At 43.9% G+C, this 24,034-nt stretch overlaps 1 protein-coding gene across 2 annotated transcripts in view; it reads left to right on the top strand.

Annotated features, from left to right (window-relative positions):
* The first annotated feature begins 257 nt into the window (after window positions 1-257).
* The window catches only part of HSPA12A (heat shock protein family A (Hsp70) member 12A), a 61,827-nt gene continuing 38,050 nt past the window's right edge, over window positions 258-24,034 (top strand). Inside the window, exons 1-3 of one of the 2 annotated variants that reach the window (XM_063132706.1) lie at window positions 258-601; window positions 15,717-15,802; window positions 19,695-19,819. In XM_063132706.1, the coding sequence (XP_062988776.1) occupies window positions 574-601; window positions 15,717-15,802; window positions 19,695-19,819 (239 nt within the window). In that variant the 5' untranslated portion in view covers window positions 258-573. Of the gene's footprint in view, window positions 602-15,716; window positions 15,803-19,691; window positions 19,820-24,034 lie in introns of both variants that reach the window. The other variant, XM_063132705.1, reaches the window with a different exon arrangement.

Here is a 24,034-nt window from a genome sequence, read left to right as displayed (position 1 = left end):
GCATTCAACCAAACCAACAAAGAAAAGAAAAAACCTCTTTAAGGGACAATCTTTGAAACGAAAGAAACATCCTTTCTAGTTCGGGCAATCCCAAGCCTGTTCCTTGGAGGTCTGGTTGTAAAAGCTCCTTTGTCAACTGCATCCTCGCGTCCCTCCCCGCGCTAGTGCGTGGGAAGGGCTGGCGGTGGGCGGGGGGGGGGGGGGAGGCAGAGAGGCAGCTCACTTCAAAGGGGCGGGGCGCTGCAGAAATTTGAGCATCCAGAGCTTTGCAGCAGGGAAGAAAGGCTGGTGGACACCGGGGTCAAGCCCGAAGCCTTCCCCTTGGCTGCCTGCACAGCCAAGTCGTGGGCGCGGTGGGGGAGGGGGAAGAGGAGGAGGAGGAGGAGGAAAGCGGAGGAACCTTGGCTGGGCTTCTGGTCCGCAGACCGGGGAAGGAAGCGATTGCAGCACAATCGCCGCACACCCCATGGCTCGGGCTGCCGAGTGAGAGGAGCGCCCGTCGGTCCCCTCCCGGCCGATCTCGCCTCGCGTAGCCGAAGGGCAGAGCCGAAGGTGCAGGAAACGCCTCCAGCCATGGCGGGGACCGAAGGCGTCACGGCAGGTAACGGTACTTGAAGGAGCCGGGGGCGGGGGGGGGGGCGAAGAGAAGGAGGCCGATTGCTTGGTTGAAGTCGGATTTTACCTACACGAGAATCGCCGCTCCGCCGGGAGGCAAGGCTCGTGGGCAGTGCGGAAAGAGCCCTGGCTGGTTACGCGCCGCGGGTCTCTGGGCTCTCCGTAGTGACGGATGGGGGTGGATGGGCAGGAGCTGGTCGTGGGGGTGGGGATGGCCGCGGTCGTCCTCGGCTAGATCGGGTGAGCCCGAGACAGTCGCTGCTAATGCCGCAGGTAGCCTGAGAAAGGAAGCTCTAGACCGAGGCTTGAAGCAAGAAGAAATCCAATGCGCGCAGATCCCACCCAAGATCGCATCTGTAGCTTTAGGAATGAAGTCCTCTACGTGCTTCTGTAATATAGACTCTATAGAGAGACCTGTGTGCGCAGTTCTCTAGACACAAGGCAGGGACGGGGCGTGCATAATTGCACACAGTGCCACATGATTGGCATACGAACAGGTTTTACACAAAATGCAACGCACCCCCGCGTGCATACACGCATGTACGAATGTATGCACACGTGGAGTGCCGCGAGTACGTATGCGGAAATCCTTCCTTATACAGTCGATATGGCGATAAGGAGAGGAGTGCGCCATCAACCTATGTGCATGTGTGCAGATGTTCCTTCAGAACACCAAAAGCCTCTGCAAGACAAGCGCATCCCTACCCGAGAACTGACCTGCGGCACCGAGCGACTCATTGCAGCGCGCGCCCACATTAAGCCAGTGGAGGCTGGTGGCTCCAATTTCGATGGGCGCTGTGATTCCATTCTGGGTTTCGGTCAGAACCGGCCAGAACGCTAAAGGAGCTGTCCATGGTGTTGAACCCTATCCCCAAGCTCGTTTCAGAACCTTGGATGGGTCCTTTAGAGTTCTGGCTGGTTCTGAGTGAAACCCAAAATGGAATCACAGCCCCACCGAAATCGGAACCACCACCCTCTACTGCATGAAGCAGACTGGGATCTTCACCACCAGCCCTTTATTTGTACGGGTGATTGCTGCAAGCCTAGGGAAGGCTCCTTTCCTTGCAAGCCAGGAAAACCGATTGGCTTCTGCTAACTGCCTGCCGTAGACGCGTGGCCCACCGGGCTCCCTGTTTCGCAGCGCATCCTGGCCTGGACCGTCGCCGCCGCTCTAGGGCTCGGCTGGGCTTCCCTGCCCGCCACCCCTTTCCTTTGCGGGCTCCGGAGTTGTTCAGCGCAAAGTTGGCCTCTGTTCTGCCGAGGCCTGCCTGGCCAGCCGTCACGTGGTGGCTCCGGGAGGGGGACGCCGACGGCTGCGGCACCAGCTCCTCGGGCGGTGAAGCGGCTGGCGATAGGATCCAGGTGAACAAACAATGCGGAGGAATCCGAGGCGCCCCTCCCCCGCGGCGTGTCTCTCCGGCGAGGCTGGGAGGGGCGGAGGATGCTCGGCGCAGCTCTGCCCGCGCTCTGCGGCGGGGCGGGGCGGGGCGCTGGGCCGGGGAGCGCTGCCGCTGGCAATGCAGCGATTTCCCAGAACCGGTGACACAGCAGCGGCCGGAGTCCGGGGAAAAGGGCTCTGCGTTCTCAGGAAGCACCTGGGAGGTCGGCAGGAGTAGGAATTGCTCTTGAGATCATGGGGAATATTAGCAGCTGGGCGGGGAAACAGCTTTTTTCCCACACTTCCTGATTCAGGGGAAATCTCTCTGTCTCTCTCTGTGTGTGTCTCCCTCCTTCCCCTCAAGCAAGAGCAGCCTTCCTAACCTGGTGCCCTCCAAATGTGTTGGACTACAAGCCCCAGCATCCCCTGCCCAGCATGGCTGGCTGGAAGATGGTGGGAGTTGTGGTCCCACACAACTGGAGGGCACCTGGTTGGGGAAGTCTGTGCTAGTCTCTTACCGGTCAAATAATTCAGGGGTGTTTCTTTTATGGGGAAAGTAGGGTGACCATATGAAAAGGAGGACGGGGCTCCTGTATCTTTAACAGTTGTATTGAAAAGAGAATCTCAGCAGGTATCATTTGTATATATGGAGAACCTGGTGAAATTCCCTCTTCATCACACCAGTTCAAGCTGCAGGTGCCCTGCCCTCTTTTAAATCTGGTCACTCTAGTATAGCTCCTGCACCTTTAACTGTTGTGATGAAGAGGGAATTTCACCAGGTTCTCCATATATACAAATGACACCTGCTGATATACCCGTTTCTATGCAACTGTTAAAGATACAGGAGCCCTGTCCTCCTTTTCATATGGTCACCTTAGGGAAAGGGAGTTGGACAATTCTGTAAAATCCAGAATGGGGGTGGGGGTGCAGAATCCAAAATTGCTGACAACCTCTAACTTAATTGCACAAGGGCCTATTCTATCTGCCTCATCCCCACCTTTTGCTCCAAGTTTAATGAAAAATAGTGCATGTCACAAGCACACCAGGCGGCTAAGAACATAAAGGGCCAACTGGATCAGACCAGCACTCTAGTCCAGCATTCTGTTCACACAGTAGCCAAACAGCTGTCAATCAGGAACTCAGGCAGGACACAGGTGCAACTGCACCTTCCAGCCCATATACTGGTGTTTATGGCCTTACTGCTTCATAGGTTACATGCAGTTCCCAGGTGGTCTCCCATCTAAGCACTGACCAGATCCAGACCTGGTTAGCTTCTGCCAGTTGGCTGTCTCATGTATCTTCAGACCACGCATTGGGTACTAGATGCCCTTCCATCTCTGTGAGGTTATTTTAAGTAGAATGACCATATGAAAAGGAGGACAGGGCTCCTGTATTTTTAACAGTTGCTTAGAAAAGGGAATTTCAGCAGGTGTCATTTGTATATATGGAGAACCTGGTGAAATTCCCTCTTCATGTAAACCACCCAGAGAGCTTTGGCTATTGGGTGGTATAGAAATGCAATAAATAAATAAATAGTTAAAGTGCAGGCGCCCTGTCCTCCTTTTCATATGCTCACCCTATTTTAAGAGGGCACCCACAACTTGGATCCACTGTGGACTCTCCTCCATTTCCATAGTACTTCATAAGCATACCCTAATCCCATTTTCTGCAAGGGCCAAGTGTCTTTCTGCCTTAAGTGAAAATGCGTCTTGTTGCTTATGAGGAAGAGAATGTGTTCCCTTCTCAAGGATTATTCCTACTGCAACTCCTTTTTCCTGCTCCATTGATGAATAGATCCAAAACAAGGAATGTCAATTGGGGCTGGGAGGAGATCATGAGATGTGTAGGATTACACTAGACCTGACCTTGATGTCCCAAGATTTTGGTGTGTGTGTGTATGTGGAGTTGAGCCTGGGGGCGAGGGGGGGGAGATTGTTCCCTTCTGGAGGATTTCCACAGTAGCTTCCAGTGGGTTCTTGAATTTCTGATGTGCCAGGCGGCAGCAGCCTATTGGGTGTGGCTGGCCCGTGCTTGTGCATGGTACTCGTCATATTGGGGCACTGAGAAAATGCAAACTCATAGGTGCTGTCGAAGAGTGAGGCAGTGAAGTGTGCTTCCTGGTTGTGAGCTGCATAGAAAATGGGAGACTCTGTCACTTTGAAACCTACCCCCTGCACAGTTCTATCTGGTGGTGGTGATGGAAGGGAGATGCTGGCTGGAGATTATGGGAATTCTAATCCCAGGGCCCAGGTTGAGGAAGGATGATGGAGGGGGAGACTTACGTAGCTAAAATCAACTTAATCTGTATGCAACCAGTGGGTGAATGATGTACAATCAAGTCATTTATATGGAAGGCACCTGAAGCAAGAAAAAACAGACAGAAATCGTGAAACGGGGGGGGGGGATACCCTTAAAGATAGCTGCTTTTTCTGTGTTGATAATGAGGGGGTACTGAAAGCTAATGTCTTCCCACCACCACCAATGAACTTTGATCTATTACATCCAAACAGCAATTTGGGATGGAGCGTGTTCTTTTGGGGCTGTAAATATTTCAAGCGTTTGATAGATTGAAGTAATGGTAAAAGTGGAAACACTGATTTACCCACCTGTCATATGATAGACATATGTTGCATATTTGTTCACATGATTATTGAATCTGTTATAAAGTAATGCTAAAACAAAGCCCAAGTAGAGAGCTTCTATGGTAGTCAGGCACGTGATTCAGTAGAGTACTCATTTGTCATATGAGAAATGCTGACAACTGGCTTGTTCTCTTCGACACTGTGAACAACACTGTTTTTAGTTGTTTTTCATATGAAAAATGGGGTTGCATTCTGACATCATTATACAGCAAGCTTAATAGTGATGAAATCTGTTGCAGTAAGATTCGCTACGGAGACAAAAGTACCTAAATCAAATTGAAAGCATTAAAACATTGCAGCAGGCATCAGCTATTTTTTTTATGGTTCCGGGTTGCACAACACTGCAGTCTTTCCAGAATAAGCTGAGCAAAACTGATATGCTAAAGCTTTAGATACTACCAAGCCCCCAAAACTGCAATTCATGTGGTTTGAGTAATGTCCATTTAGCAGATGCGCATACTTGCTCAGAGCATTATGTGACAATCTTTTAGTTAAAACCTTAATGTTTACTAATTTAGAGGTCCAGACTATTTATAACAAGTCCGTAGGAGAGCCACCCCACGCTCCTTCTTTCTTAGCCATGTCACTGGGAGGAGGACAAGGTTAAAGTCTCCCCTTCCTCCCACCCCTCACCAAGAAATCATTAGCAGGCGCACCGGGATGGACAGAGCATTAACCTTGTCCCCATTCCAGTGGCCTGCATCAAGTCTGCTGGAAGGAGGGCAAGGTTGAAGCCTCTCCTTCCTCCCAGTGATCTGGATCAGGTTATTTGGAGGTGTGTACATGTGTGTACAGCCTCTGACTGCCCCCCTAATGTCACATGTAGCCCACCCCTGCCCTCTATCTGTTCTCTGCAGAAACACCAAAAAGTGGCTGTGACAGTTCTAAAGCTATGTAATGCAATAGCATTACACGGTGGTCTTCAGAGGAGTGAGATTCAAGGACATCTGTCTACCACAGCTGCAGTGGGCCTCTCGGGTAGCTTCATCTAGCACAGTATAAGCTTTTGCCTTACACAAGTAAAAAGAAGCAATCAGTGCCTTACAGTCTGAAATGTTGTTCCTTTAAAGTGTTGGAATGCTGCTGAGTTAGGGGAGGGTTGACTCTTGTTGGAGCAAAGTAATATATACTCTTGATAAAGTGGTGGTACCACTGTGCCAGTACATACCTTCAGTTCCACTGACATTAAGCTAGGTGTCAAAGACTGGGGATGATGGGAGTGGTAGCCAATACATCTGGAAGGGCCCAGGTTGGGGAAGGCTGAGCTAGAAAGTAACTTACAGGTCAGCTAGCCTAAAATTTTGACAGAAGTATTTCTACACAAGAATAGTCTTTCCATTTGCTCACTGACTCAGAATGTCTGTTTGTGTCTTCTAACAAAAAAGAAATGGACTGTATGCATTGTGGGTTGGGCAACTTGTGGTCTTCCAGATGTTTGGGCCTACAACTCCCAACACCCCCCCACACACACACACCATTGGCTATACTCACTAGGAGTGATGTGAGTTCCAGGCCAAAATATATGGGAGGGGCTACAAGTTGCCCAGCCCCCCCTCAGCCCTACTATAAAATTATAGTCTTAACTTGGTGCCTACCAGATATTTTGCACTTCAACTCTCATCAGCCCCAACCAACATGGGCAATGGTCAGGAGTGCTGGGAGTTGTAGTCCAAAACATTGGGAGTGAGAGATTGGAGAAGGCTGCTAGAGAAAGTGGTTTGTTATTTATGGCATTTAATGAAATGCTGTTACAAAGAAGAGCTGTACAGGAACCAAAACCTTTTCGTTTGCGGCACAATAGAATCTTAAGTGTTTATTGATATAGCTTTCTTCCCTATATCTCTTCTGCTGTATACCTCCATCAGTCCATGTTTGTTCAGGAATACATCCCACAAAACTGAGTGAGCCTAGATAATTATCCAGTGTTGGGAGAATGAAGTATGTGGCCTAAGCAGTAGTGAGCGGTCAAGAGCAGTCACGGAAAGCCCGTGCTCTTGCTAGGGTGTTGTTGGAATGGAGGCAAGTGCAACTGTGGCAGCACCATGCAGGCCTATGGCTCTTGAATGGACAGCAATGCCCAGCCTGACACCATTTGCCTGTGCTGAATGCTTCTAGCCATGTGTTAGTCATGCAACTGCATTGCTGCTCCTTCCTCTGCTGCCTCCAATCGAGGCCTGCTGGACAGGACATGGAGACCCTCCCCTTTGGTTGCTACTTAGCAGTTACAAACAGTCTTCATCTCCACCATATTAGCTGCTGCTATAATTATTCTGATTCTCTTGAATAGTTTCATAAACTTGAACATTTCATGGAGCAACACTGCAAACAATTTCATTGCAAACAATCAGTATTCTTTGGCTAAATGCAGATATTTTTGTGAACTGCCCAGAGAACTTCAGCTATTGGGCAGTATAGAAATGAAATAAATAAAATAAAATAAATATTTATGCTGTTAGACATCATTTCTTCCTTTTCCTATTATTGATGTTCTTGCCATATTCCAGGGCCAAGTGACAGTAGATTCTTGTACACTGCTTCTTCAAATGCAAAATATCTTGCCATCATTTTGCTTCAGGCTCCGTGGGAGGTGGGAAGAGTAAACAACAGATCCTGTATGTAATGGGAAAGTTCTACAGAGATCAGCTGTTGTGACATATGTTGAACAGCATGAATTGATGTTACCCTAGGTTTAAGAAATCAACAAACCTGATGTTCTGTGTCACAACTCACAGATGTAGGCCAAAATCTGGAGGAGTTGCATGCACACTTCATGTATAGTGGGGTATGGGGGGCTGTGGCCCTCCTCAGGTTGTCAGACTGAAACTACCATCATCCCTGGCCATTGGCCATGCTGTCTGGGGCTGATGCAAAATGGAGGGCTACAGATTTTCCAACCCTTGTGTATTTCCTTGACATTTTTTTTTTATCAGAGCTATCGTTTCAGAAGCTGCCTCTGCAGAATTCCCAGACGGCTCTTTAGACTCCCTTTGAGTTCTAAATGTGGAGATTTGGCATGAGAACTTCAAAAAGATAAAATCAGAAGAAAACGTAGCACTTATGTACTGGAAGCAGTCTCCCTTTAGAAAGTAATTGCCGCAGATCCTCAAACTGCTTTTGGGCACTTGGGTGTATTGCCTCCTTCCCTTATTGTTCCTGAGCCTCTGCTTTCAGTGATCCAAAGTTAGTTCTACTTACAGTAGACCCATTGAACTGAATGAGATATACAAATTTACTTTGCTAGCAGCGTAGCCACCATTTTGACAGATAGGTGAGTCAGGGAGATCTACGGACTGAGGAATATTATAGGACTGAATCCAATTGGTTATATCTAATGTTAGCTTAACTTAACATTGTCTTTTGCAAAACTTATCCCAGGGCAGTTTAGTGCATAAAAACAATACTATATAAATACAAAACGTGAGATCAATAGAATGAATGTAAAAATAATTAAGGGGGGAAAAAAGACTTTACCCTGCACCTAAAGGATAACTAGGGGCGCACCAAGCAGACTTCTTTTGGGAGGGCACACCACGAACTCCCTTACCTTGGCAGGGGCACGCAGAAGCAGGCCTCTGTAGAAGCTCTAACCATCTAGGCAGGTTAATATGAGAGCAGGAGGGGACTTGGTTCTGAAGCAGTATAGGGTTTGAAAGGTCAAAAACAGCACCTTGAATTGGGCTCAGAAATGAACTGATAGTTATGGTTGACTTAACTTCTGAAGCAGGGAGCTTCCCCATGCAATTTAGAATCTTGATTATGCCGCATGAGTAATGTGTGAACAGGGCTTCAGTTGCTTTAGTATGGCGAACACTTTTCACCCCAGCATCATCCGGGGTGGGTGGGGGGAGTAGCAGTGATGGTTAATTCTCAGAAACAGAGATCTCCAAACGAGTGATCTAATTTAGCATGTTTATTTTACTTGTATTTAATAAACAACAAAGCTTAAATAAGGGACACCATGTTATTTTATTTTTTTTGTCACAAAACACAACTAATTGATTTGAAATATTTGAGGAGGGAATTAAAGCACTCTTAATGTGATTTAAAGGTTATATCATGTAGATTTTTTATTGGAATACTTGTACAGATATAAAGACAATAGTATGTGCTTCCCTTACATTGTTTAAATTTAAGGGTGAATATTTATTTATTTATTTAGGATATTTATATACCGCTGCCCATTGAAAAATTTCAGAGCGGTGTACAAGATAACTAAAGGTGTTGAAAACAGTTGGCACACTAATACGTTAAAGCATCCCAAAGAATTGTGCATGATATGCTGACAACCACTCAGCTATTTCAATAGAGTTCAGCTTTCTTTCACTAAGGTTGTTGGGGCACCTTCAGTTTCATTGTCACTACTGATTAGATCCATCTCACATTGAGACATATATGTATTTGAATGATATATATTCGCTCACATTTGTGCTAGGGATAATCACCCCCAAACCATTAATTACAACTTTGAAACTGACAAGCTTGCCTAATATTGTATTTGCAACTGGCATCCATTCGTTATCTCTACTTATAAAGCTGAGTGGGTTTATGTATGAGGGTTTATATGTCCGGAAATGTTTACCCACTTCCAGATGAGTTAGAAATTTGCAATTTGGCATGCTGATTGGTCTGGCTGTACAATGTACCAGAAAAATTTAAAAACACATTTTTTTTGGTTTAAAGTATTTTTGAAGAATTGAATAAAAAACATAGGCTTAGGCTTACAACTCCCAGCATGCCTTGGATGGATCTCCCAGCATGCATTCGGTGGGAGGCCAGCATTACCAGCCTTTGGCGGCCATTGTGAGAAAACACTTTAATAATATAAGAATCTATTTCTCAAGAACTGAGTGTTCAACCTTTGAAGCTACACAGAGCCACTTTCCTATGCTCCTTGCTGAAATAAAAATCTCTTACCAATTTAAAGACGACTAAGTCACAGAGATATTCATTATTTATCAAATACGTTCAGGGACCTGGGCAACACAGGTATATCAGCTAGTTACTAGTAAACTTATGAAATGGAAATTCTGCATGGGAAAATAAAGCACGGATTCCACCCTACATCACTGGTAGGGGTTAACAGTAGTTAACTAGGAAACATTGTAACATATTTGCAGTGTGATTCTGCACATGTTTACTCAGAAGGAAGCCTTACTGTGTTCAGTGGGGCTTAAGTCCTCATTAAATATGCATAGGATTGCAGCTTTAAACTCGGCATTTATTTTCTTCTCTGTAGCACCTTAACTGGACTCTGTTTTGAAGTGTGGGTCTTCTATTGAGCAATTGCTCAAATCAGAGAGTGTGATTATGAACTTGGATAAGGTTATATTAATGCAATTTTCCTGGCAAGGAGAATATTGTCATAGAATTTACTTTCCCTAACAGTATCTAAAAGCTTTTTTCCCTTATTATGAAATGATCACAGGCAAAGGGCTTCATTATTGTCCATTATTTATTTATTTGTTACCTTTATATACCGCCCCATAGCCGAAGCTCTCTGGGCGGTTTACAAAAGTTAAAAACAGTAAACATTAAAAGTATACAAAATTTAAAAACATAAAAACAACAGTATAAAAACAACAGTTCTTATGCAGCAATTCTGATGATGCAAGTGTTGCTGTAATATTTGGGAGAAAAGTGGGATTTAAAAACAACCTGAGAACAAATCCAAAGCAAAAAAAAAAAAAAAAAGTTGCTTTAGTAACAGTTTGTGACTTTATTATCCCTCTGTGTCAGCAACTGCAGAGGATGGGGAGGGGGAACTGCAGTCTCTCAAGCCCACCTGTGTAGGTAATGCTATCTGTAAAAGTTAAGAAGTTGAAAAGCAGACTGGATCAGGATGATAGGAAGCTGCCTTATACTGAGTCAGACCATTGGTTCATCTACCCCAGTACTGTTGACACTGAGTAGCAGCAGCTCTCCAGGGATACATGTAAGAGTTTTTGCAGCCCTACCTAGAGCTGCCAGGAATGAACCTAGGACCTTCTGCATACAAAGCAGGTGCTCTATCATTGAGCTATGACCCTTCCCCGTAGCTGAGCAATAGCTCCCCATTATAAGAGTGTGGGTAGGAACTATGACCTGGACGCCAACGTTCATCTTTAGTTGTTGCAAGATGGTAGAGTAGCAACGAACTGGGAAAGATGGGGGAGAGCCTTCACGACTTTCAGCCACAGGCTGAAAAGGTTGTCTCTGCTTTCTTTTCACTGGCCTGTGCCTCATAATCCCCTCACAGAAGGAACAGGAGATATTTGCTTTAATGGATCACCATTTGGCAATGTAAACTGCAGAGGCAGCCAGGAAGGAGTGGGGGGGGGGGGTTGCTCAAGATCAGGACCATGATAGGGAGGGAAAGTGTTGAAGCCTCCCCCTCCTCACATACACTATTGGTCCTCCTGGGTTCATTCTAGAGTAAAAATGGGGTGGGGATGGGGGGAAGCATAGCAGCTTTGGAATTACCAGTATGAATCTATGCATGGTTATTCTAAACACACATATCCCGTTTGTTCAATCGGACTTACTCCCAACTAAGTGTACATAAGATTTCAGCCTTGGGCTATAATCCTGAAAACCCTTACTACCCAGTGAGTCTTTCTTTTGAGTAAACGTGAATAGGGGTGGGCTACTACAAAACAGTCTGAAGGGGCAGACCATCTTGCAACTTCTGAACCAAGTCACTAAAGGCAAAATCAAAAGGAGTTTAAAGCGCTACAAATGAAGTATGCTACATAAATAGCATTGGGGCCAAGACTTATCTTGCTGCAGTTATGCCTTGGTAGAATCAAATTAAAACAAATAAATAATCCTAGTGGACACTAAGAATTCACTTCCCTATTTTAAGGTACAGACCACTGGGGACCTGATGAAACTAAAACAGAAGGGGAAAAAACACTGTAATGGAAGCTTTTTTTAAAAAATGTAACTGCCTCTCATGGCACTGCAAGCTTTAAGCAGTACCCCCCACTGTTTTGATTATAGGATGTGTGGTGTCCATGGAAACCCAAGAGAAAGGTGCTATATTAGCTAGGCTGAGCTAAAATGGAACATATTCTATTCAGTCAAGCCCAAATCAGCTCCTTCCTTCTCAATAGGCGTTAAAGAAAACAGTAATGGGCATATGAAGAACATTTTGTGTTTCTCTGAGCCTTTGTGAAATGGACATAGCAAGGGCATCAATCCAGTAAAAGTCCATGAATTGGACCACGTGCAATAACGCAAGCCTTTGCACTAGGTGATATTGACAAAAGAGACCCAGGCAGACCAAATGATAGGTTTGCCACATTATCATTCTACTCCAGGCTTGGTGTGTGTGTTTTTAGAAATAGCGGCTGCAGCCCCCTTTCCCCAGTTTACATTAGAAGTATGTCATACAGTGTTGCCCCGTTCCCCTCCCCCACAAAAATAATCCCTGCCAAAACTATGACTTCCTTCAAAGTGTCACTGCAGAACATGGCACCTTTTCAGAGTAAATAGCAGCTTGAAGGGAAGTAGGATAACCCCCCTCCCTCCACAAGCAATATGGTCCCAATTTGGGTTAACATCCACCCCCATGCCTGCCACTCCTGAAAGAAAAACAAGCCCTGGATAGACAATCACATAGCAAATATATCACCTAGTCCAAGCCATATTCTCTATGTTTAGAAAGGACTGTTTGGAAGGGAGAGATCCTGAAGCCATCATTGTCCTTAAATTATCTATTGAAGTCTTACTATGTGTGGGTTCCTTATTCATACTTAGGGTCAAAGAGAGTCTAAACTTCAGTAGGAAGTGACAAGGGGCTAGATGTTAATTCCCCCACTTTCATATCACCATCCTCCTGGAAAGTTGAGAAAACCAAATCAACTGTGCGTGACCTCCAACATGCATTGGGCTAACAACTTGTTGGAGTAGCCCCATTGTTGTCATGGCAGCTATGAAATCCTGAGCTGCCCCGGCTCTGATAGCCTCAGCATGGAAATTGAGACCCCCAGAAACATCATCCTAAGGATCCTCAACACAAACTCCTCTGCTAACTCCATCAGCTCAGTCAGGAAGACTGATGGGTAGTGGGGTGGGCTGTACACCAGCAGAACCCCTAATCTGTACCAGGTTCCCAACATAAGATACAAACACTCAAGTTTGGCACTCAAAGGAACAGGAAGCCTAACGAGGGAGATAGTATTTCTGTAGGCCACAGCAACCCTGCCTCCCCGACCCTCAAGTTGGTGTTGGTGCTGCACTAAATACCCGTGACGGCACAGTTGGGAGACACTAATCACTCCCAATTCTCCCACCCAAGTCTCAGTAATGCACACAAAGTTGGCCCTCTCGCCCTCGGGGAGATTTTGTTTTAAACTGACCTGGCATTCAGGTCCTGGCATTTTGGACTGACCTGGCATCCAAGGGCAAGCTGGTAAGACAACCAGTAACCATCTGGTTGGGGGAAGAACCAGAAGAGGGGATAGGCGTAAAGTGTCTAACCCCCCTGCTCTTCAGATGGCCTGTTAATCTCCTAGCGCCGTACCTCCCCCTCCCCATAGCCACACTTATAGGGGCATCTCTCCCAAGGCTATTGGGTGAATTTCCCAGGCACATTCCCATTCCTGTGTAAAGTAGAGAGCCCCCAAGCTTGGCAGACATCCACCCACCCCAAACATCAGCCAAATGTTAATTGGCAATGTGGGGAGGGGAGCTCTCTGTTGGCTGTGCTCCTCTCTCAGTGCAGCACTAAACCTCTTGAGTAGGTGCAGGGGTCTCTAAACGGATCTTAAAAGCCTCCCTTTTCCCATGCTCTGCTCCTGATTTGAACAGGGACACCTGTACCTACTCCAGAATAGAATGAAGAAAAGATATAGCTGCTAGACACAAGACTTAAAGTAATGTCTTGTTTGGACTCTAAGCAGATCAATTGAAACCAATGGGACTTAAATGAATCATGACTAACTTAATTCCCATAGATTTCAATCAGCTTACTCTAAATATGACTAAATCTGGCTCAAACTCATTATCCTCATGACTGCTCAAAGCTAGTCTTGTTTGTTGGTGATTACAAAAAAATGATCTGATAACCTATCATTGCCAGTAACTGTCAACTTTGCTTTTCTTGGATACTGCTTTGTGGAAAGAAACTATAAGCAGAATGTATAATTTTCTGAACTATTTTTTAAAAAACTATATATTTTGCAACAAGAAAACCCTAAATTTCTGAATATATTGCAAAAATGCATGGGCATTACTAAAAGGGTTTCTTTCTTTTTTTCTTTCCTTCCTTCTTATTTTTGTCATTCAAATGAGAAGAGCAAAAGTTAGGAACAAAGCCATCACTGTGTCATCAATAAACCATATTAAAATTTGTGAAAATTGTAAGATCTTATGGGATTCCAGAGGCTGTCATTTAGTTAAAGGATTTCCATGTCAGCCTTCCTCAACCTAATAATAATAATAATAATAATAATAATAATAATAATAATAATAATAATAATTTTATTTATTTATTTCTTACCCACCTCTCCCTCTGGATCGAGGCAGGGAACAACATTAAATACAATATAATACATAAAACTGTTTAAAAGACCATATAAAACCAATAAAATATTAAAATAATGATCACAACGTCTTAAAATCATCTGGGTAGGGCTGCCGGAGACTAGTCTTTATGGCTGTCCTAAACTCCGGCAGGCCATTCCACAGTCTGGGGGCGGCAGAAGAAAAGGTCCTCTGGGTAACAGTTGTCAGCCTAGTTGTGGCTGACTGGAGTAGACCCTTCCCAGAGGACCTGAGTGTGCGGGGAGGTTTGTAGGAGATGTAATCCAACACACCTGGAAGTTAGAGAAGACTGAGCTGGGTGAGCTGGGGTGACATTTCAGATAATAATGTAAATTTTAGTGCATTCACCAACTGTTTTGGAACTTTGGTCAAGGTTTGGAAGTTTTAAGTGTTAAATAATAGAAGGATCGTAAAGCAGCACACCTCATGAATACTGAGCAAAAAGTTAGGGTTCAGAAATTCCCCCACCTTCATCCCCTGCTAGCTACAGAATGGAAAACTCAAGTTCAACTTCACAGCCTGCAATTCTACAGCACTGGAGAAAGGGATGTCATTCCCAGTAACTTGCTGTCCTGTAGTTTTTAGGGCAGCATTTGCTCTCTGAGCTTGGGGCTTCAAAGGCTCTGACAGCTGAGTGAGTTCATCTTTTTCCTAAAAGCAATTCAACATATGTGCTCAGCTCAGACTGATCTATCAGTAGTCTGTGTTGAGGAATCACAGTATCAGCTTTAGTAGACCAGTCCCAATGGACGTAGGCACCCTGAAATTCCCACAACATGTTGCCTTCTTTGGGTGGGTGTGTTCCCCACTTTTTTTGAATTGTGCACTTCGAATGATACACCACAATCATGGGGAGACTCTGATATAGTCTTAGACAGAACAAAAACAGAATTTCCACCTCACTCTGATACTAAATGGAAAAAAACAGGGATGAGAAGGAACTTGCCTTCTCCTAGGGACATTGGTGGGTTGGGGAAAACTTACACACACAAAAGAGGGAGGCTCCATCTCCCACCCCAAATTCTCTGCTCTGACAATCAACAGCAAAGACTGTGCACATCAATTCTTGCCATGCACTGATTAGGGGACACCGTTGTTCTCTTTTACCTGCAATCCAGTCAAGATATACACTAGGAAAGCTGATTCGTGAATCATTGGCATATACTAGCCTTCCCCAATTCGGTGCTATCCAGATGTTTTGGACTACAGCTCCTATCATTCCTGACCATTGACTATGCTAGCTGGTGCTGATGGGAGCTGAAGTCCAAAACATCTGGTGGCACCAGGTTGGGGAAAGCTGGCATATAATATTTGATTTTTAATACCAATGAAAATGAATTTGTTCCAGCATATTTTTAAAAAAAATTTAGAAGTATGAAATATAATTGTAAGATTTAAATAATTACATCATTAATAAGAGAGAGAAATAATGTTATTGTAAGAGCTGTCTTGGCACATTGGGCAGACTTGGTGTCATGAATGAAATGTGTCCTTTTCAACTGTTTTTCTTTTGTGAAGAATATCCCATTAACTAGAAGATTCCCATTTTATTTCAGATGCAGTTTCAACATCTGTCTACGCATCTCCAGCAAGAAGCCTGGGAGACCCGGGAATAACACCACTCTCCCCATCCCACATTGCGGTAAGAAAACATTTCTGGTATTATTTTCTGTCTGCCAATGCTGAGGAGCTCATTCTAGAGAGTACCCATGGATTACTGTCATGCCTATTATATTTATTTTAAGAACTCTTCGGGTACAATCCTATGTATGTTTAAACAGCAAAAAAGACTGTCAACTTCCAGCATTCCAAAGTCAGCCATGGTCATTGGGGGATGCTAGGAGTTGTAGGACTTTTTAGGCTACTTTACAGAATGTCTTCTCAAAGCAGTTTACAAAACGTATTCCATAAAAATCTTAATTCAGATAATACAACACAATTTAAAAGAAATGGTTTATCCAGAACTCCACAAACCAACAAAAAATAGCTGCAGATGAGAACTTGAAATCATTCTTTAGCCCTACCAAAGGAATAACCAATGAGAATCCAAATACAACAATCTCAAATGAATAACCTAAAAGTTAGCAGCATCCTTGGTAGAATCATCACAGTTAAAAGCCATTCAATAACAGATGAGCCTTCAAATATTTTTTGAAACCTGAAACTGATAGGTCCAACAGCATGCCCTTGATTAAGAATCCCATAAATTAGGGATCACTCCTGAAAAAGCACTACCTTTGTTGCCTGCCAATCTATCTGATCTTAAATCACGTGCCAATCAACAAGGCTCCCTTTTATTTTATAGACTATTCTAGAATCTTCACCATAAATATTTATTATCTGTTGTCAATCGGAGCTTTTTTTTAACACCACTCGGTACGTCATCTCACCATAGGGAAAGAATATAGAACATTAGTTGGCTTTGGTGAGGGCTCATGATGGTTTCCGAATGGTTAACGTGGTGATGGGGCACAGTCTCCACTCCACAGCCATACGCCAACAGTCCAATAATTCACCAACAGATTTCTAAGCTAAGTGGAAGCTGCACTGGTGCCAAAGAATGGAAGAGGAGAACTTCGGGAAGAGATCTGTTTTGATATTGTCCTGGAATTGAGGATCACATAAACTGTGTCTGCGCACTGACCTTCAGTCTGTCAAGGCCTGGAAGGCAATAGCAGACCAATGTGGCAACATACTAGACTGAGTGATTACATTGCATGACAAGCAGAGAATGTTCTGAGCCTGCAAACATTCAGAATGTCAAGCTTCATCTGCCACGAGGAGATCTATTCTGACGTTTTGTGTGGTGATGGCAAGCAAAAGTGTGCTCAGTATATAATGTGGCAATTGACTGTAATATTCTCCCCCACCCCCATAGTACTTCATTTCACAGATAGTTCTCAGACACATGCTGGTTTTCTTAATTTTATGTCTGTAAACATTATTAATACATAATAATTACACCTGCAGATTATCCTTTATTTTCTCAAATTCCACTGCCACCATATAATACCAATTCTTTTATTGCCCAATTACCCTTTGTCCCTGGTTTCAAGCATGGGGGGAAGATGAAGCACAGTTTCAAATAATGTAAACAAAGAGTTAGTCAATTTATTTAAAATTACAATTGTATAATTATAGTCAGATATTTTTTATTAAATATAAAGTGCACTATAGGCTTAATGAACTATTGATTTCTATAGGGTACTGTTTCTTGTTAAACACATAAACCACACATACTTTACTGTCATTTTAAGAAGCTGACTTTAATAAAGCATTAGTTTGACTCCCTAATGAATGTTGAGCTAATTAGCCAGGGACTGCTCTGAGGACTGCCTTCTTTCTGGAAGTGTTTCTATGTACTGGGATGCATGCAAGGCTTCTCTTGAGACTTCTCCTTCCATCTCCACTCTGGTCCAGCAACCACTGTCACCTCAGGTTCAGCATATCCTCCTGCTGCCACTCCGGTCACAGCTCTTTCTTGAAGGCTGCCTCAGGAGATTCCCTCGTCTTCACAAACCTTCCCAAGCTTCTGCCCTGAGCAGTCTCTGCCTCTGCCTCTGCCTGTGCTCTTCCCTCAGCCTCTGCTTGTATCTCTTCTGTAGCTTGTATTCAGCACCTGGTAATCAGAGATATACTGCCTATGAACATGGAGCCCATGATTGCCATTGACCTGGTTTGCACATTATGACAACCCACTGTTGGGTTATCATGCATGAGCAGGAAAGCAGGTGAACTAACTGCAGCTTGCCCAACTCTTCCACTTATTATTATTATTATTATTATTATTATTATTATTATTAATTTATTTATTTATTTATATAGCACCATCAATGTACATGGTGCTGTACAGAGTAAAACAGTAAATAGCAAGACTCTGCCGCATAGGCTTACAATCTAATAAAATCATAGTAAAACAATAAGGAGGGGAAGAGAATGCAAACAGGCACAGGGTAGGGTAAAACTAACAGTATAAAGTCTGCACAGCATCAAGTTTTAAAAGCTTTAGGAAAAAGAAAAGTTTTTAGTTGAGCTTTAAAAGCTGCGATTGAAGTTGTAGTTCTCAAATGTTCTGGAAGAGCGTTCCAGGCTCACCAGTCCATTGATTTCAAAATGGTGCACTATTGACAAGCTAGAGCTTGCTATTTCATAATTCCACTGAGCTAGAATTGCACCAATGATGAAACTTTGGCTATATGTTCTACTGTAATGCAGGGGTGGGCAGGTTCATAGAACAGGGCCACCTACCAGAGCCAGATGCAAAACTATGGCTCAGGAAGGCAGACACAGGATTGCAGAACAAGGTGCTTCTGAACATGTGCTCAGCCCAGAAATTTGTTTTCAGTACCAGAACTGGAGCTTGCATACAAATCCTTTCACACACAAATCTACGCCTTTTCCTCCAAGTTTTCTTGGTTTCAGCAACCGAATTTGGAGGGGGGAAATGCATTTTGTTGTCATGGAATCCCTTACTGATCTACAGCAAATCAAATGAATATCAGTAGATCTTGATCTACCTTCTTCCCATCCCTGCTGCAATGCAACCTATTTGATGTGTGCAGAACAAATATTTCAAGAATGGCCCCCTTTTTCACTCATTCCTTTTCTGAATGAAAAAGTGGCTGATCTATTTAGGAGTGTCTCTCCATGAAGGGAAATCACATTCACCCGGGGCGGTTGTGCTTCCTGGTTCTTGGCGTGATTGATTGAGCCGATTACATGGGAGGAGAGGGGTGACACGCGGGAAGATCCTGCTGTTTCCTGGAGCTCCTTTAAAGGTTTGAATTGAGGGAGTGCCTCCCTCCCTTCCTGGTATGTGTGCAAAGAAGTCATGTTTTCTTAAGTTAACTTGTGCTGTACTGTTTCTTTGCAACCCCCAGAAAAGCCAGGACTTAGTTTTGAATAAGTCTGCAACCCTAGGCACACTTACTTGGGAGTAAGCCCCAATGAACTTATAAGGATGCTCTTGGGGTAGGAGAATCCAATCTGCCTCCCTTTGTTGCAGGGAGGCATTTTACCCTCTTCTCCCTTGATTGCAGACACGGGGAAGTCCTTCCTCAGCAAGTTCATAGCACAATCCAAGCTTTACATACTGCCGATTTTGTGCCATTCGGGTTTATTCCAGCTTTTCTCTGATCTATTTTAAAATGGAATAGGGGGCGGGGACTGCGGGAGACATCCCGGCTGATCCTGACGTTGTCAAAAGGATGTGCAAACTGCGCGAGTGGCCAGTCACAAGCGTCTTTATTTTGCTTGTGTGAAGCAGCCCTAGATCACAGAAGTTGTAAGGGAGAAGATGAGCAAGGCTCTAATTTTTCTGGAGTAACTTCACAGTCACAAAGATTATCAGCTTGATAATGTGCGAAATTCCCATCCCTGTCAAAGTCTGAGGCTTGTTGTTATTCAGAGGCTGTTGATTTCATTCACTAGAGATTAGAAGGGCTGTATTTTGGCATGAAGCACAGTCAGTGATGTTTACAGCTCTTTCTTGAAATCACGTAAGAACCGTTCTATTTCTGTTCTCTCGACAGAAGGATTCGAATACAAATGACGCAGAGGAGCAGTCCTTTCTTGTTGTTGTGGCTATAGATTTTGGCACCACTTCTAGCGGCTACGCCTACAGCTTCGCCAAGGAGCCAGAATGCATTCATGTAATGAGGTAAAGGCCAGCGTTGCAGCCTTCTGTGCATGGCAACTGGAGTGCCTGTGACTGTGCAGTGAGCGGCGCTTCAATCATTCCCAAACAGTAGCTCAAGGAACCCAAAGGAAGTTCAGCAAACTGCTAAGCAGAGGCAACTGGGGAAAATGTAACAGCAAGGGCTACACTTCTTTGTTCATGTGCTTCCTGAAGGGTTTGTGGGATGGGTGCCATTGCAAAGCAAAGCTGGAATTCTAACAGTGGGCCTTCTTAGTAGCCTATTTCTTCGATTCTAAGACGCACTTTCCCCCCCATATAAACATCTCTAAAAATGGGGTGTGTCTTAGAATCGCAGGTGTGTCTTAGGTTTTTTTTCCTGTTGGTGGTACTGAAATTAGTGTGCGTCTTACAATCGATGGCGTCTTACAATCGAAGAAATACGGTAACAATATGTGGAAATCACTGAAAACTGAGCACAAAAACATGATTTGAAAAAAAGTTGGATAGCTTTGGTTGATGGGCACCTTACTCTCTTATCTCACCATGGCAGCTTGCCAAAAGAGGGAGCTGTTGGCTTGCTTTGTGCTGTGCTTAGGCCTCAGGCCTCAGCAATGGAGCTGACCAGAGGGCGGTATTAGGGCTTCTAGCACAGCAGTTGTCAGGTGACACAAGGGGGCCAATAGGGTTCTACCAGGTTATTCAAAGCCTGAGCGCAGTTCAGACAGTTGCTTGCCTGATCGGTGCTTGCTTTGTGTACAGTCTGCCGGACTGGACAGTTGGTTTCATCTGCATAATCATTATTGCAAGATCGATGAGTTGTATTCCATATGGCATAGCATAGCCCTTTGCATACCTCCTCCGTGCAAAGAGTGAACAAATGGAGTTGGGAATGGGATTGCCTTGTGGGCCCTTCTCCCTGGACCAAAGGCCTGAAAAGGAGCATCTCTATGTGCTCAGCTCTACACAAGCGGAGTTCCTGATTGCATGGAGCACCTATAGCCAGGGGCATTGCTAGGCATTTAAAATATTTGGGGGCCAAGCCCACAGGACACAAATCTGCATAAAAACTGCATATGCAAATTTAGAAATTATCACTAGGATTTATTTAAATTTCACAGAAGGCAAAGCCAACCAATTCATGTCTCATGAAAATCATCTCAAATAAAATGTTATTTAATTTGCTCCCTACTCAAGATCATCCCAAACCAGTAGTTTCTGTTACAATTTGCAATCTCTTGTGTCTCCTCCGACTTCTCTCTTTTTCCCTCCTGTACAAAATTACCCTCACAGGCAAGCTTAAAAGGAAATCTTCCATTGGCATCAATGGACACTTGGAGCTCTGGAGCACAGTTCCAGGGCCCAGGCAAGTAAGTCTTGCCTGGGCCTGGCAATGCCCCTGCCTACAGCTGTATGTGTGCACATACCCCCCTTTCAAATCTTTGCCTCTACACTTAAGTGGTCAGGGGCAGTCAAGAACACAGCAGATGTGTGTGTGGGGATTTGTTTGCTACATGCTTGGAGAGGAAGGCACGAAATGGGCAATGTTAACAAGAGTAAATGTCTCAGTTATGACAACTTTATGTAAACTAGGAGAGTTAACCAAGAAAATAGTGTGTCTTTCTTTTTAAAAAAGATCAAATGGAGGAAGTATAAATGTTATAAAGGTATAATTCTCCCAAGAATGAGAGTGCAGATTTCTAATCCGTAATCATAAAAGCAGTGGCCAATAATCTGATAGAATATACTTCTTTAAATTGGAAAAGTTCTTGATAGGGATGGACACATTTCCTCTCCATGTCATTTTCTCAAGAATTTTTTTTTAAAAAAAATATCCTGGAAATTCACATGTAAATATGTAATAAAAATTAATTTTGAACATGATTTTCATCAAAATACAGATTTTGACATGTATTTTGATACTTTTTTGCGCTGAGAATTGCATCAGAACATTTGGGCAGCTCTACACAAAAATCATGTGCAAAAATCATGGATAACTTACTTCCAGTCCATACGTTCATCTGGAAGTTGCAGATCCGGGTCAGTTCTTCTTGGCATTCATAAAGAGGCATCCCAACTTCCAGATGTCGTTCAGCCAACCACCAGTTACATGTTCAGGAAAGGCCTAAAATGTAATCAGACAGATCCAGTCAACAGATCCAGTTACTTCTTCTTTTCGTACAGTCTTTTAACTAGAAAATGTGAAAAATGCATCTCAGTATCACTTCAGACTGTCATATGTTTATTTGATGTGACACTTCAATATTTAAGCACAGTGGGCAATATCCAATGTGCCACTGCCATTAACATAGATTATATTGTGCTAGTGCAAATGCTGTCTGGGGCAATGCCAATAGTGCTTGCTGGTGTGACGGGTTTCCCCGGCAAACCATCACCCAAGAAAGTACTATTGGCATTGCATTAGAGGTCATTTACACTACCACCACATAATTTATGTTAGTGGTAGTGTCGCATTGGTTATTGCTCTATAAATTTCAAGCTGTGTGGCAACTGGTAATGCAGAGGGTATTATAAAGACAGTATTTACATAATTAGAATAACTCAGTTAAGTACAGGAAATGGCATTTCTAACTATGATGTTTTTGAGAATATTTATATTAAATAGAAACCTTAGTATTATTGCCTTATTCTTTTCACTTTAAAAAGTTTTCCCCCCCTCTTGGTTCTTATTGATCCTTTTCTGATATTTGCTTTTCTAACGATCATTAAAAATGTATCAATTCCTTGCCTTTGCTGTTAACACAGCTGCCAAGCAGAGCAATGAAATGGGTTAAGCAGACAGACAATTGAGTGTTAGGCTCACTGTGCAGTGACAGCAGGCAAATAAGAAATTGTGAAGCCAACCAAAATCATAGAATCATAGAGCTAGAGGGAATTTCAAGGGTCAGTAATCCAGTCCACCGCGCCAGCCCGATTTGTTAGACCTAAATAATTCCTGACAGATACACATTTGAGTCTCAAGAAATGCCTTCCAAGGAAGATTTTGATGACTTTCCTGAACAACTTGTTTGGTTATCCAGCCATTCTGCCATAGCAGCAATTGGGAACACAGGGGCAAGAACCACACGTTGGAGACTTGCATGCTGTTGTACCTGGAACTAAAAAAATAAATAAAAACCCTCTCCCTCCCTCTAGCTTCATCAGCTGCATCTGGTCATGTAGTGGGGAAACTGGAGGGGTGGATGGAAAGACTATGGGCATCATCACACAGGGGGAAATTGTGTTTGCTTACCGTCACTTCTCCACCAGCACATTTGTCCCTCATTACTTCCTCTTTTGAAAGAAGGAGTAAACAACTTGCACATGGCCCATTCAGTGGGCCATTTTGAACCCACTGCTTCTCCTGCACACAGCAAGAGACAATGGCAATGTCTGTCTTTAAAAATAAGTCGGACTTACTGGGGTATTTTTTTGTCACGTGAAGAAGGCTAGAGGGAGTGGGTGGAGCGTGGGAGGCAGACAAGAGAGGGACCCACGAAAATCTGTGAGTGCTCTGTAACAAGCGTGCAATAAAACTGTAACAAGCGTGCAATAAAACGCTTGTCTGATGGAGCTTTATATCATTCCCTATGGCAGAGGCTCAGCCCTTTTCACACCTCTTGCTCAGCAATTGGGCCTATAAAGGGAATGAGAAGCAGCCTATCCAAAATAGAAATTCCCAACCCAAACATCATTACCCCAGTGAGGTGAGTACAGCCCCATATCAGCCATCATGTAATGTCTAACAACTGTCAGCATAGAGTCTATGGTTTAAAATTAGCCTTCTGCTCTTTAGATGGAAGGAAAAGCCCTTTCCTACTTCATCAGTAGCTGCTAACAGTTGTTGTAAGATGATGGCTGACTGGAGCTCTGTGTTCACAGGGTGAGCGGATGTTCAGCTTGGAAATTTAATACCAATGTATTTATTCATTCAGTAGATTTACATCCCACTTTCTGATCAAATTCATCAAAGTGGCTTACAATATTTATAAAAAACAGCAAGAACCACATGCCAATGGCAAAGGGATACTAAAAGTAGGGAGCTGAGAAGCTTCTGTGAGAGAAGTAAAAGGAGAAGGAAGTGTAGTTCGAAATGGACTTTTAAAATTGGTTTGAGAAATGCCTCTTAGGAATGGAAGAATAGAGCATGGGTTTGGAGAAGGTTTTAAGGAGGAGGGTTAAGTGCCGCACTTCATTGTGAGACGACAGAAAGCATCTTCCAGTCAAAACGTTAAGATC

The sequence above is a fragment of the Elgaria multicarinata genome, chromosome 8 (assembly GCF_023053635.1).
Source record: "Elgaria multicarinata webbii isolate HBS135686 ecotype San Diego chromosome 8, rElgMul1.1.pri, whole genome shotgun sequence".
Lineage (NCBI taxonomy): Eukaryota > Metazoa > Chordata > Lepidosauria > Squamata > Anguidae > Elgaria > Elgaria multicarinata.
The sequence above is the reverse complement of the archived record's forward strand: the minus strand, read 5'-3'. Positions and strand labels throughout refer to the sequence as shown.